The 13,826-nt window shown below is 36.7% G+C and overlaps 1 protein-coding gene across 1 annotated transcript in view; it reads right to left on the reverse strand.

The window, feature by feature from the left end:
* Positions 1-7,506: 7,506 nt before the first annotated feature.
* The window catches only part of CUNH14orf39 (chromosome unknown C14orf39 homolog), a 34,094-nt gene continuing 27,774 nt past the window's right edge, over positions 7,507-13,826 (reverse strand). The window contains exons 14-18 of the mRNA XM_042799150.1: positions 12,914-12,984; positions 11,163-11,320; positions 10,501-10,636; positions 8,937-8,994; positions 7,507-7,712 (exon numbers count right to left, since the gene is read on the reverse strand). Coding sequence (XP_042655084.1) covers positions 7,510-7,712; positions 8,937-8,994; positions 10,501-10,636; positions 11,163-11,320; positions 12,914-12,984 — 626 coding nt within the window. The 3' untranslated portion in view covers positions 7,507-7,509. The remainder of the gene's footprint in view (positions 7,713-8,936; positions 8,995-10,500; positions 10,637-11,162; positions 11,321-12,913; positions 12,985-13,826) is intronic.

Below are 13,826 nucleotides of genomic sequence, written 5' to 3' on the forward strand. Positions count from 1 at the left end.
AACCCTATAAAAACAGAGATGCATTTGCTGTTCCTAGCTTCACTTTGTAATTTACAAAGATAATATGTAAGCACTGACCATCAACTGTCAGTCTTGATATGATGATAATAACAGATAACTTAACTATTTCTGAAGCTATGGAAGAAATCACTAACCCAGCAGCACTCCCTTGTCAAAAACATCACCATAACTGACAATGTAAGCCACGAAAGACAGAAAACAGAAACTGAAATCATTATGTTACTTTATGCCAATACTTGCAAATCATAAAAGCACTCCGCCCAGCCTTTGACAATCTACTTTATTCCAGTAGTGTCAGCTCAGATAAAACTCAATGGTGGGAACTGAAATGCATACAGTAGCCACTGGAGCACCTTTATTTTTTTTCTTTTTGTAACGTAAAATATTCTGTGTTAAAATATTGACACTGCAATATGTGAGCTAGCTGCAATAAACATGCAAAGCGGCGTATGCTGCTGCAGGCATAGACTTTAGGCCAAACCCACAGATGCTATTAACACTTTAAATTAGTTATTAATATTTTAAATTATTTTATGTGAATGTGTAGCTGTTGGAAATATTACTATTGACAGCTGTGGAGATAAATGTCCTTTACATATCCATAGATGGTCCAGTGGTTCAGGCAGTTGTAACAGTCTCAGAAGATCTGAACTAAAAATATTCTTGATTATGATCCTGCTTGTAGACCTGTGGGAAGTCAACGGTAAATCCAATGTCCACCGACAATCTGACCCCAAACTCAGTTCCTCATTATGTTACTGGGGATCGTGAGATGCTCAGTGACTGTGATAATGTGGCAATATAACCACCTAGGGCACATCCATATTTTCAGTGTAATGCAAGATAAGTAATCCAAGTGTCTTACTGACAAGCACCAAGAATATCTCAGGACTATTTACAAGACCAGTCTGGACAATTTATCTCTTCTGTCCATCAATTTATAGGCTTCTTTAACAATTCTTTAAAAAATTGTCTCTACAGTTGGTAATTTTGATACAATTCTGTCTACAAGTGTTAATAACACTACATTCTTACCATGTGTGGCACCATGCACTCAGCAGATTATAACTTTTAGTCACCACTATGCTATATTAGTTTGTAATTGGCAAAAAGGAATTATAAGATTACGCAGCAACAACATCAATCCCCCCAAGCCCCACAGTGTAGAGCCACTCTTATAGCTCTCAGATCTATGAAGTTAGCCTAAAGAAGAAAAACATACCCAACAATTATAGCACTGGCTTTGCAATCAGAAGGCTTTTCCTGTGCTAACAAAAAAAAATTCTATATTTCTTTGAAACCTGGTAAGAGCACAATACAAGGTAAAGTGGAAGTTTACATGACATCATGAGCTACTTCAAAGAGCCAGCATCTTCTAAGTGCTCTGGATGGATGGCCAACATGGGTTTAAAAACAGTGCTGAAGTTCAGTGTTGGTTTCTGCATCACCTGTGATTTACATCTTTTTTATCAGAACTCTACTGCTCTTTGGCCTCTGATGATGAGTCACAAGTATTAGTTCAATATGGGAAAAAAAAAAATCTAAGACAACATGTTCTGCATCACTCTTACAACTAAACAACAGCAGTGGCAAGCAATGGGTCTGCAATGAGCACAGGTGGTCAGGGCCTTAGTTTAACATCTCACCTCTAAAATCACATTGGTGACATATTTCTGAGAGCCTCTTCCAACTGTGAGGGAGAAAATAAAATAGGCAGCTGCATATTATCCTTCAATCTATGTATCAGTGAGGAACACAACTGATAAAGTGTTAGGGGCAAGGTTCCCAAGGCAAAAAATCACCTTGAAGTATGTATTGTATCCGGTGACATTTGTCAATCCATGTGGCATGATTTGAATTTGTGGTGCACATCAGTCCTGCTTGGGTAACAGCTAGAGTGCTTCAAACGCTTGGCACCTCCCTGAAACGCAATGGAAACATTGCTTACAAAGGATTTGGTGGATAATTGGTAAGAAACATTTTTAACCACTTGTGATACCCATAGTGTCTGGACATGAGCCCTTTGCTGCTGTGACAGTGAGCAACATCACTGATCACTGCATCATGCATTTTGTGGAAATACTAAAGCTAGCCAAACACATGCCCCAGGAAAAAGAAAAAAGCAAAAAAGCGACCATGCTTAGCTCAAGGCAGTCCTGCTCCAGGAGAAGGGAGCAGGAATGAACCACAAGCTCCAACCTGAGTTTCCGTATAGACTGCCAACTACCAGGCATCATGGAATATCAGCTACCAAACTTCCCACCAGTCCTAACAGCTGGTTCCCCACTAGCGAGAACATTTTTTACTTAGCCCTGTACTTCTTTACTCGATTTTCCCCAACCCAAGTCTCAAAGGATTATGGAACAAGACCTGTTCTGTGTGAAATCATTTTGAGGCTGCTTTGTGGATTGTGGCACAATACAGAAAATTAAGCTCATATTATTAAAACATTTGACATTATTTCTCCTGGGGAATCCTAATAGTCAAAGTGTTTGCCTTTTGTATATATTTAAATATTCTATTAACATGGAAATGTTGATCTTTCAATATTTTGTTTTATACCTATTTGGCATCATCTTTTGATTTGAATGAAATCGAATACAAGCTACCTTTTATTGATGAATTCAACTGATTACTGAAAAGAAGAAAATCTGGGATACAGCAAGGTGAGGGAAAAAATGTACCTTTCCAAAGGTAACATGTTGCAAGTGCTAAAAAGAGCATCATCTTCACATCAAATCAAGCAAGGTACAGGATTCAAGAAACAATGTGCCAAGAGGCAATTTCTCAGCAAGATGTTAGCATCAGAAGACAAAGTGATGTGTCTGGAAGCAGAACTGCTGAGCTGCAAACAACCTGGGTGTGAGTCAGAGAATATTAGGACAGTGCCTGTCCACCAGGAATACAGACTTGATTGCATGTGACTTGTGTCAACTCTGGAGACATCAAGAGCAGACCATAAAAGCAAGGCAACAGAGATTTTTCTAAATGAGCCATTCAGCCTCTAAAGCAACAAATCTGGCAACAACTCAAGTTTCAAAGTCAACATTCCAGGTTTGTGTTCCATGATTATATCCTTCGGTCATTTTTTTCAGGGAAAAGGTCACTCAAACATCATGTTTTAAATCATTAAGACACAATCATCTCCTTTTAAACTAGCCCGTAACTTTGAAACCAGAATCCAATTGCCTGTTCAGGCTCATTAGTGTCTTTGGATCCTAATGACCCACACAGTTGCAGTAAATGAAAAACTAATCCTTGTTTTATGCCATTGGCCGAAAAGGATTAGCCAACTCTTGCTACCCGTGCAATCAGCCTTGCACCGGGGAGATTACTACCATCTAATACTGTAAGTCTACACATTCCAATCTGTTACAATAAGTAGCACTTAAAGCTTATTTCCTTTAAATGCTTAAGCGTATTAATGCTATAGTGTAAGATTGTTTTCTTACAATGCAACGATTCTTCTACCCCTGCCCCCAAAGTTTACATTTACTCACATATATGCAGTGATGCCCCTTTACTTCCAACATTAAGTTTTAACTATGTTCATAGTCTTGAAATGAAAAATGAAATATAATTTTTTTCTTTGTATAGGGCCCAAACTGGGCAAGCAATTATGTACAGAACTTCAATGAGGCTCAGTGCAGCAATTTTCTTTAATTGTGTAGAAAGACTGAAACTCGGAATGTAAATGGTTGCAACTGAAACCAGCGTTTCAATTAATTGTTTGATGTTTAAAAATCCAGGTGGTATTTTTTGCACCCGACTTAGTTTTAACAGGTAGCTAAAAACAGAGCCACTACTTACACTTGGTGCTATCTGATCAGCATTGCAGGTTTTAACTCAGTTTTGTACCACTTATATCAGTGCGATTTTTCCAAGCCAGAATTCTGGTTGCTCTTGCTAAATTACATATAAAATTAATAACCAATTATATGAGATGAGACTTCACTGTGATGCTATATACATATCTTTTTCCCTCAGTGTATTCACACAATGTTATAATTGAAAATTTAATATGGTAAAGAATCAGTTTTAACAATATTACATGCTGCATTCATACTTGAACACTGAACAGCTTTTCTGATATAAAATTAAGGAACTCTTGTGTTTTTATCACCTTAAGCATTATCTATAACAGCACAATAAATTTGTCCTAAAGTATGTTATGCTGTGCATATATGCTTTATATTGATTGACTGAAGTTACAGAAAAGTAATAAATTGCTCTTAACTGCAAAACTGATTTTTGAGTGGGAACAATTTGATGTATGTCTCATTTTCTATCAAAGGTGGTGTGTGAAGCCATAAAACAGCATTACATTAAAATAAATGCTATATCACACAAATGCTGGAAGTCATTCCATTAGTCCTTACCTCTTAGACTCTAAATTAATTTTTTAGCATCAAACCTGTCCAGCTATTGTTTATTCGTCAGCCAAGTATCCTGGACGGTTTATAAGCATGCTTTACACTTATGCATCAGTAAAATTAACAGTAAAATAGTAGATGGGGCTCCAGTGAAAGTGTTATACCTTCCTAAATATAGTGAAATCTTTTTACTGGAAGACCACTTCTCCACATTTCTCCAAAAGTGGAGACCATTTCTCCACATTTGCACAACAAGAAAATGTGAAGAAATGCTCTTTGTGTTATTTCTGATCAGAAAAATGGCATCTCTGTATAGGTATTATTTCTGTGGCAGAAAGAAATCTGAGGCATCAGTGTCTTCCTTCTGGCAGTAGCAAGTAAGAATGTAAATTTCATTCTTCAGTCATCAAAAGTTTTACTCAACAAACTCAAAAATTTATTTAGTCAAATATAATGATATTTCATACCATTTTAGTGACACAAAGTATTTAACCAGCACTGACCTAATGCTGGGTGATACACTAGGTTTTACAAGGAATTTTCAAGTTAAATAGTTTTCTGTCAAAAAGGTCATTAAAAATGTAAATGGGACAGTTAATATATCAGGGCCCTAGATAAACATTTGTGCAATACATGGACAGAACAAAAAGGCAACGCCCACCTCCAAGAATTCCCAGCAGAAGTACACAGTATAACCATATTCCCACTTTGCAGACAGCTGCATTGCTTTTAAGGGATTACAGCTCCAGCTGCCATTGCTATCCCACTGCTGGAGGTTACTGGTTGTAGCTAAATTGTAGTCATGTGTGTAATACCTGTTCCTCACCTACTGGAGTACAGAGTCAGCCAAGTTAGCTTTTCACACTTTCAACAGCAATACAAATTAAACTTCCTGACTCCACACTGAGGAATGAGGAACAAGTACACTGTTCATTTACAGTATCTGCACCACGGTATCAATAACTGCAAATAACAAGTGGTAATGAACAAATAGCACCTTGCTCTTAAGCAGGCCCCACTATATTGACAAGAGGATCTTTGTCTACACTTTCAGACCAGACCGGGTGTGTATGTAAAGGACAAAACAACATTGCATTGGTCGGTGCGATACCTACTAGTCTCAGCAATCCAGCAACATGACTGCTATTGATTCTATAGGCATAATAACAAGGAATCATTGGTAGGTAGAATTTAACCGATACTAATGAAAGATCTCAGTACGTGTTTATAAGAAGCTCATGCTCTTAGATCTCGGAAAAGTATCCCAAATATTGTTTGTCTTTTCTGAAGTAGCTTTCTCTCTTACGTTATTAATCAGCCTATCCAATCTGTGTAAGTAAACATCCAGAAAGACCTAGGACTATGGTTTCTCCCACTTCAGCCAGCTGCCTTAACTACCAGACTGTAATGTCAGAGACATGGATGACAGAATTCATCAGAAGACAGGAAAGCAAGCTTCAGTTATGGAATAACTGAGCAAACAAAATCGTATTTTCCAGCTTTCTAAATTATCGCAGAATACCTACCAGTTGTATACTCTAAAACACTACCCCAAACAACGTAGGTAGGCTCTCAAACATGGATCTAGCTTGTTTTTCAGATTGTGAAGTATGCAGTAGATTAGAAAACTATTTGAAATAGATTAACATGGAAACGTACATTTGGAGGCATAAAGTCCACCCAATCTGTGTGTCTCGCTTCCCATTAGCTGTATCTCAGCAGCACTTCACCAAAATTTTCTGAACCCTTCTCCAGTAAAAAATACCCAGCTTTCACCAATCTCTAGCCACAAGTGCTTAAGGAGGGGCTGGGATGCACAAAGATAGTCCTAAGGCATTTAGGATTTTGGCAGAAAAGAAGTAGTGGCATAGATAACCAAGCTTTTGGTCATTGAGGGCTTTGCAGGTCAGCAGAGGGAAATGGACTCTGTTTCCCTTTGGACTCTGATAACAATTCATTGGCAGACTGTGCAGACTATATGGGTATGATGCTTTTTTTCAACTTGTTCCACTCAGTCCATGTGCCCATCTGACTAGTTTGTGCATTTGCAAAGTCTTCTGTGAAGTCTGCTGAAAGATGTGGTCTTCCCTTTATTTGCTTTGCTTGCATTTCGGCATTTTGTTTGTCTGCTGTCAGGCAGGTTGTTTACTTCATAGTACCTGACTGAGAAACCCCATTTCCCTTATAAATTCATGAGGAGTTTCAAAAACTGGTAACCTATGCTTCACATGTAACAGGAAAAAAATAACTGAGAAGTGATCTGGTATTTCCTTCAAAGGCCATAAATGTGAAACTGTTGGTTCCAGAGAAGATGGTTCCAAGGGATTCAGAGGGCACAGTGCTATAGTGGCTCAGAACTGTCAGCACTCCTTGCTAAGTAACCCTGCTGTTGCCTTCACAGCCAGCCATTCCATAAAGAAAGCCATTTGTGGAGAACTGCTGGATATACTTGTACTGACCACAGTTAGAGTTCAAGAACTGTCTGCTTTTGCAACCTCCTTTGAAAGATACTAGATAAAGAGGAAGGAACTTGTTTTCAGTATTTCAAAAGACAAAAGTTGAAGTGTTGAGTATTATAATTGCAATATTATTTCACTTTAGATATTAAGAAATACCTACAAAACCTTAAACAAACAAAAATGTTTATTTCAAAAATTTTATAAACATTCTGTGTATAACAGATAATTTAAGAACTTTGTCTTTAACTCAAATTCCGCTTTTACCGCTACAATAAACAGCTACTAACATAAGTTATTTAGTTTATATCAGAAGCTGAAAGTACTCATCTAAAAGTATAGATGCTCTCTCACAGATATTGAATTAATTCAACACACTGCTGCAAAATGATACTTCTGCTGTTGGTAAGTGTCAATTTAGCAAGAGCATATCATAACATTTTATGAAAACAACATATTTAGAAAATACATAAGAAAAATAAAAGCTGCATCTCAAAGCATGTGTGCCTGAGGAACATACATATGCTCTTGAAGCAATTGTAATAATGTATTCTTACACGAAATGAAAGAAGATTAAATGCTTTGTACTTTAACTTAAGAAACTGAAAACATTTGTCAAGGCTAAGTAGGAAAATAATTTAACGGGAAGTCAAAGGTATTCAGAAGAATGTAAATGGCTTTGTATTTTGCAAGGAAGAATGAAAACCTTTCACAGGAGGAGACTGTGATGCTCTCTGATCCTGTCCAAATGCAAATGGAAAACTAAAGTCATCTTTTCCATCTCCAAATGCATGAGAAGTCGATTCCGAGAGGAAGGGAAAGGCAAATGCATCCTCACTTTCTGATTTCCCGAACAAGCTTCCTATATAGAATACATATTAATTATTAGATTAAATCTTACAGAAAGAATACTGCATTCAGTGTAATATGCTGCCTTAATAATATTGTACTCCCAGCATCCCGCTGAATGTCAGCCTCCAGTTGTGTTTATTTCTGCACTAGAAATGGTACTTCCAGGAGGGCATTATTAGAATCTACATACAATGAAGTGTGAAGTACTTGAATGATTTAGAACAACAAAACACTTCTGCATGATATACTGGGTAAAATATTTCGAATACTAAGCAACAGAGGTCTCTGTAAACTGATACATTTTTGCAGACTCTTTCTTCTCCAGAGAACAATGCAACCAAGTAATGAAATACTTGGAGAAACAAATTACAGACAAAAACACCTGAATTGTATATTTAGTAACACAAAATTCTCTACAACTTTTCTCTACAACAGTTATATATGCATACAACCTTATATTCATCCACATCTAAAGAGTAGCTTTGCACTTGCAGCACCTCGAAAAAAAGAGGTGATTAAAGTTCCCTTCAGAAAAGTTTTTGATCAAGTTTTGATCCTATTGATGCCATGAAAAATTTGGCTTTCATTTCAGTAAAGCCAGGATTTCACGCAGAATGTGTAAATGTGTGTGGCTCACTTAGTACAAGTGGAAGATACTGTTTAAGTCTGATTGCCCTCTTTCTCTCACTTCTGCTATTTTTGCATTGTGTATCTCCAACAGTTTAATCTGATGGAAGTCGGTTTACTATTGAGATTTCTTTAACCAGATGGAAACTTTATTTTCATTTTAGTTGAGGGAGGAAAAAACCCAGCAGACATACTCTTTCCAACGCTAAGCTGGTAGCCTTAAGTTAAAAAGTAGTATTTACCAAGTACTGTAGCTTTCTACATTAAAAGAACTGTTCTTTTTATCAGTGAAAAAGCTTTGACACTTAAACTTTTCTTCCTTGCAGCTCCTCTCAGTTTGCTTCAAACCCACCTAACACTATCCCTAGTTCTTTCTTCCTCATACTCCTTTTTTCATGCCATCTCATACATCTGAAGCCAAACATGCAGGGAAAGATTTAAGCTAGTCAAAACACAAATAAGCACAATAAACCACTGAACTACACAACTGAACATCCTTTTAGACAACCAAAGGTGCTCTGGTAAGCAGGGTCACGAGCTTGTCAGTCACATAAGCACAAGTAGAAGACAGCTGGTATACATGGGTAGATCTGAGTTCCAGACTTACCGATATCTTTGTGCGGGGACAGAGGATTCAAGTTTCCCGCAGAATAACCTTCCTCTGTCTGAAATGTAAAGAGCCATTTTATTTAACCAATGAGAAAGACAAAAAAACAAGCTCTAATGCTGACATGTAATAAGTTCGTTCACTTTTGGTAAGACAATGTCTCAATGAGTGTTAGCAGCCTTCACAAAATCTGCATTTAAACGTATATATCAGTCCACAAAATTGCAAGGAAAACCTCTTTGATGAGATAGCTTTCACGATATTTACTTACACCTGCAAGCACATTCCCCCCATTCTTCTGGAAAAAAACATCAGATTGAGAACAGATCAAATTTTGGTCTGGCTTACTGCTGTTTTTTAAACTGAAAAGATGTCAAGTTATTTAATTCTGTGACATTTTAGAAATCCTCTAGGCAACAACATAATTACTGGCTACTGAGTAGAACCTGATATTGCCCGAAAGAGTAGCAGAATAACCACTCATCACTCCTGAGAAGAGTTCCTAGGCTAGATTTATAATAGATATTTAAGTCCTTCAAAAATCCCATTTAACTTTAGAGAATCCCAAATTACTGCTACAGGCTGGTAAATTCTTTGTTTCCACCACTGAGCAAGAACAAAATAACATGGGTTCTGACAGCACTACGTGATTTAATACCTACCTCATTTCTAAACAATTCACAGACTACTCACTGGTGTATTCTCTCCTAGACACGGCTGATGCTAGCTGTTGATGATATCAACAACACATACCTTGCCAAACACAAAATAAAAGCGTGTTTTCCTTCCTCCCTCCTTCAGCTTTTATACAGTAACCTCAAGACCAAGCACACCCACTGAAGTTGGAGATGGGTTCAAATATCTTATTTGCATAACGGGGTTTGAATCTACATTGCCAGCCAGTGATACCTAACGCCTGATTCAGGTGTACCCTGAATACCCAATTATCTACCTCTTAGCCCAGAAGAGTGAAAATTACTCTAGAGCACAGTAGTTAGGGAACCTGCAAAGGAAAAGAAGACCTGGATTCCACTACCTGTTCCTATTAGTTGCCTGCTCATCTCCTTCATTTAAATATAGCTAATCCATATTTGCTTTTCAATATTCCTAATAGACAGCCTTTTCTTCCTTTCCTCAGTGTTCAGCATTTCGTGAAAAATGAGGGGAAAAAATAAAATTGTAAGTATCTGATTCTGCACTTCAGCAAGATGAAACCGTACAGGATAGGCATGTGAGTTGTGAATTCTGCTAGGGTACCTAAAGTTTTGCATTGCAATGCTGAACCAGAAGCCTTTTTGTGAATCTAGTCACCTGTATATTTGCACAAGATCCAATCTTGCCCGTATAGGAAAGATTCATACTTGATCAGAAGTCATCATAGGGGGATTTCCCGGAAAGGAGATAAACATTTTCAAAGGATATCAAATGTAAAATTAAGCAAGCTAGTAAAAAAATTATTTGCCACAAAAATAATGGATCTGAAAAACCTCCTTCACTGTCAATGCTGTTTTCTTAGCGTATTTTACTTTGTGAAAATTTAATATTCTCAAGTACTCATTTTTACCTCATCAGATGAATTTTCTGCCCCAAACACAGAAGAATCAAATAAATTAAAGCCAGATGATTTCTGGGAGAAGTTCATGAGAGAAAAGAAAGCAGGAGATTTTGATGTTCCTTCTTCACAACCTAAATTGTGAATGCTGTGAAGACAGAAAGGAAGAAACTACATTAATAGTTTTAAAAGTAGTGTAGATTACTTTTTTGTTCTTTTTTTTTTTTTCTGTTTAGTCAGTTTTTTAGTTTCCCACAGCTGCCAACATTAATTGCTTCTTGCAACACAAAATGGGTAACACAACTATTTAAAGCAAAGTGAGGTGGTGTTCTTACCAATTCCCTACCCTTTTAACAAAAAAACTGCTTAAAGATAGAAATTGGTGTAACAAATACAACTGCAGGAAAACCAACAATTTTAGCAAAGGAGCTACAAAGAACCAGTCTCATATATTTCTAAGCAGAGTCCCCCTCTTTCAAAACAGCTTCAAGTGGAAATGATACTGTAAGAAGAAAATATAATAAATTACCTAGCATAACTCAGAAAAAAAAAAAGAATATTTTCAGAAAAGCTTTCTACAGAAGTCTTTCTATAGTATCTTTCAAAAAACAGCAGATATACAATAAACATCAATACAATTTTGCTCAAAATCAGAATAAAAGCTGAAATCATACAAGTCAAATGGAGGCGTTTTAGAGGACCGGGGTTTCTTCCCCTTTGAGTCAGACGTTCCTACAAACTCGGGTGTTTCAGATGCTCTTAAAAAATGCTCTACACTTTCTTCTGCTGTGTCAGGATTATCTTCATTTGACCTAAAACATGTGTTTATGTCCTATTAAAAAGAAATAAACAATAATGTTTATGGAATATAAAATTTCCCAAAATATCATTAGTCCACTTACCTATAAATATATTCATTATATGTTTTGGTGTTAGTTAGCTATTTTTATTCTCATGAAAAATAAAAGGATTTTAATAAAATGCTCACAGTGATATATTCACCATACTTAAAACTGTAACCTTAATTTATATAATTTTAAATGGAGTTTTGTGAATGTAACTACATATGATCATTTTCATCCAAAAAAATAAACTTGTGAACTGACTGAAAACACTGATTTTGAATAAAAGAACTATTTCACTATAAATTATGTCTTAGCATAATGCTTAAAGTTACACTGGAATCTTCTTGACACACCCTAGTGAAATAAAGGAACACCACCATTAGAATGTATTTCAGTTGACTGAGATATTTTTTTTCCTCAGAAAATGTTAAATGAGAATGTACACTTGGATTCTATGGAGCAATTTCCACCAGACTCAACGTTGTTTTAAAGACATTCTTCTCCACCAGCTACCTGCAGGCATCAACCTGTAGTGAGCCAACCAGAAGATGAGGAGTATCTCAGACTTGATCTTCTGTTTTCGCTGCCCTGCGAGTAGGTTGGGGTGCACAAGAAGTTGGGGAGGGACACAGCTGGGACAGCTGACCCCAACTGACCAAAGGAATATTCCACACTATATGGCATCATGCTCAGCAATAAAAGCTGTGGCGAAGAAGGAGGAAGATATTTGGAGCTATGGCACCTGTTTTCCAAGTAACTGTTATGTGTGATGAAACCCTACATTGCCAGAAATGGCTAAACTGCCTGTAGATGGGACATGGTGAATGAATTCCTTATTTTACTTGGCTAGCGTACACAGCTTTTGCTATACCTATTAAACTGTCTTTATCTCAACCCACAAGTTTTTGCACTTTTACCCTTCTGACTCTCTTCCCCATCCCACTATGGGGGGAGTAAGCAAGTGGCTGTGCGGTGCTTAGCTGCTGGACAGTGTTAAACTACATCTTGGTATGACCTATACATGCAAGCCATACACACAACTGGCTTGAATATGATGGCATGGTGAGCTTGATCTCACAATCAGGCACAGCCAGTAAAAGCAGTGCCAATAGAGCCATACAGACTCTGTAGCCAGCACAGAGTCTATTTACTACAGTTTTGTGGGAGAAATGAGTTTCAAATGCAAACTTTTTTTAAAATGTTTCATCAGCTCACACTGATGAAAATTATATGCACCAATTTATACAAAAAATATGATGTGCATAGGATAGTTATCCTAAAGAGCCTATTGTTAAGGTAGCACAAAAACCCACAGAACATTGACGTGATCAAGAACAGTATTACTATTGCTATATTAGTAATCTATATTAGTATAGATATATATAAGAGCATAAATACAATATATCACTATACTGGTGATCAGAAGGCATTGATTGGTTTCTCACCTGTTGGGTGCCTTATAATGAGTCACTTTGCCAATTTCTGAGACGTACTTCTTGCCAATAGATTCAAATATGTCACAATACTTTGACTATTCTAAATAAAATAATTACTTATGACATAAGAAATGCTTTGCTTACTTGAGGTATATATGAAGAATCCTTTGGCTCATCTTCTGCTTCTTTATCACCACATTTGGCCCCTTGGTTTGCTGTACAAAAAAGACAGCACTGCTTGTATTATAACAGCATTTTAAACGGATACATAAAAATTACATTGTTGGAAAGAATCCTTGAGAAAGGTTTACTAACTTGCCATTTCTATTGGTAAGGAAGTGTTCTGACTGTAGTTTTCATAATAACCCACTTTGCGGCTGTGTCCATAATAGTTACCTCTTGTTCTGCCACTTACTCGCTATCGCTAAAGCAATGCTAAGGCTGCATCGTATGGTTTGGTATGTTCTTCAAACCTAGCTATTGTTCCCTGAGAGTGCTATGTTTGTCTAATCCAGCTATTGCCCTCTGAGAGTGCTAATGCCTGTCAATAGAAACCAGGTGGAAACCATATAAAAAGCACATCCATATGACATTGATGAAGTGTATCTTAAAGAACTGGGCAAAAGCCAGGATGAGAAATGAGGATGTTATCAGACTTTCTGCTCTAAACTTCAGACTGTGCAATGTTTCAGGGACTGCAGGTTAAGATCCTGTGTTTCAGGATATATAATTAGGATCCTATTTATATATATTAAAAAAGAAAAAAGACTATAATTTTTGACATGCATCTGAATTGGCAGAATAATTAGAAAAAATATATTTAAACTTGTGCCTTGTGATTTCAAGAACTACAGGTATATTTGTAACTATCCTGGTTTGTTTCTGTAAGCATTCTGTATGTATTTCTCAAGTTAATTTTCTTCTTTAATAATCTTAATCTGATGATTTACAATTCTTAAATTACTGAGTTTATTATATACCTTCTCTGTGCATTTTCTCATGCCTTCTGGGCAGATTTCTAAACTAGATTTTATCTTACCCAAGTAATTTGAGACTT

The sequence above is a fragment of the Tyto alba genome, unplaced genomic scaffold (assembly GCF_018691265.1).
Source record: "Tyto alba isolate M040663 unplaced genomic scaffold, T.alba_DEE_v4.0 Super-Scaffold_29, whole genome shotgun sequence".
NCBI classification, from domain to species: Eukaryota; Metazoa; Chordata; class Aves; order Strigiformes; family Tytonidae; genus Tyto; species Tyto alba.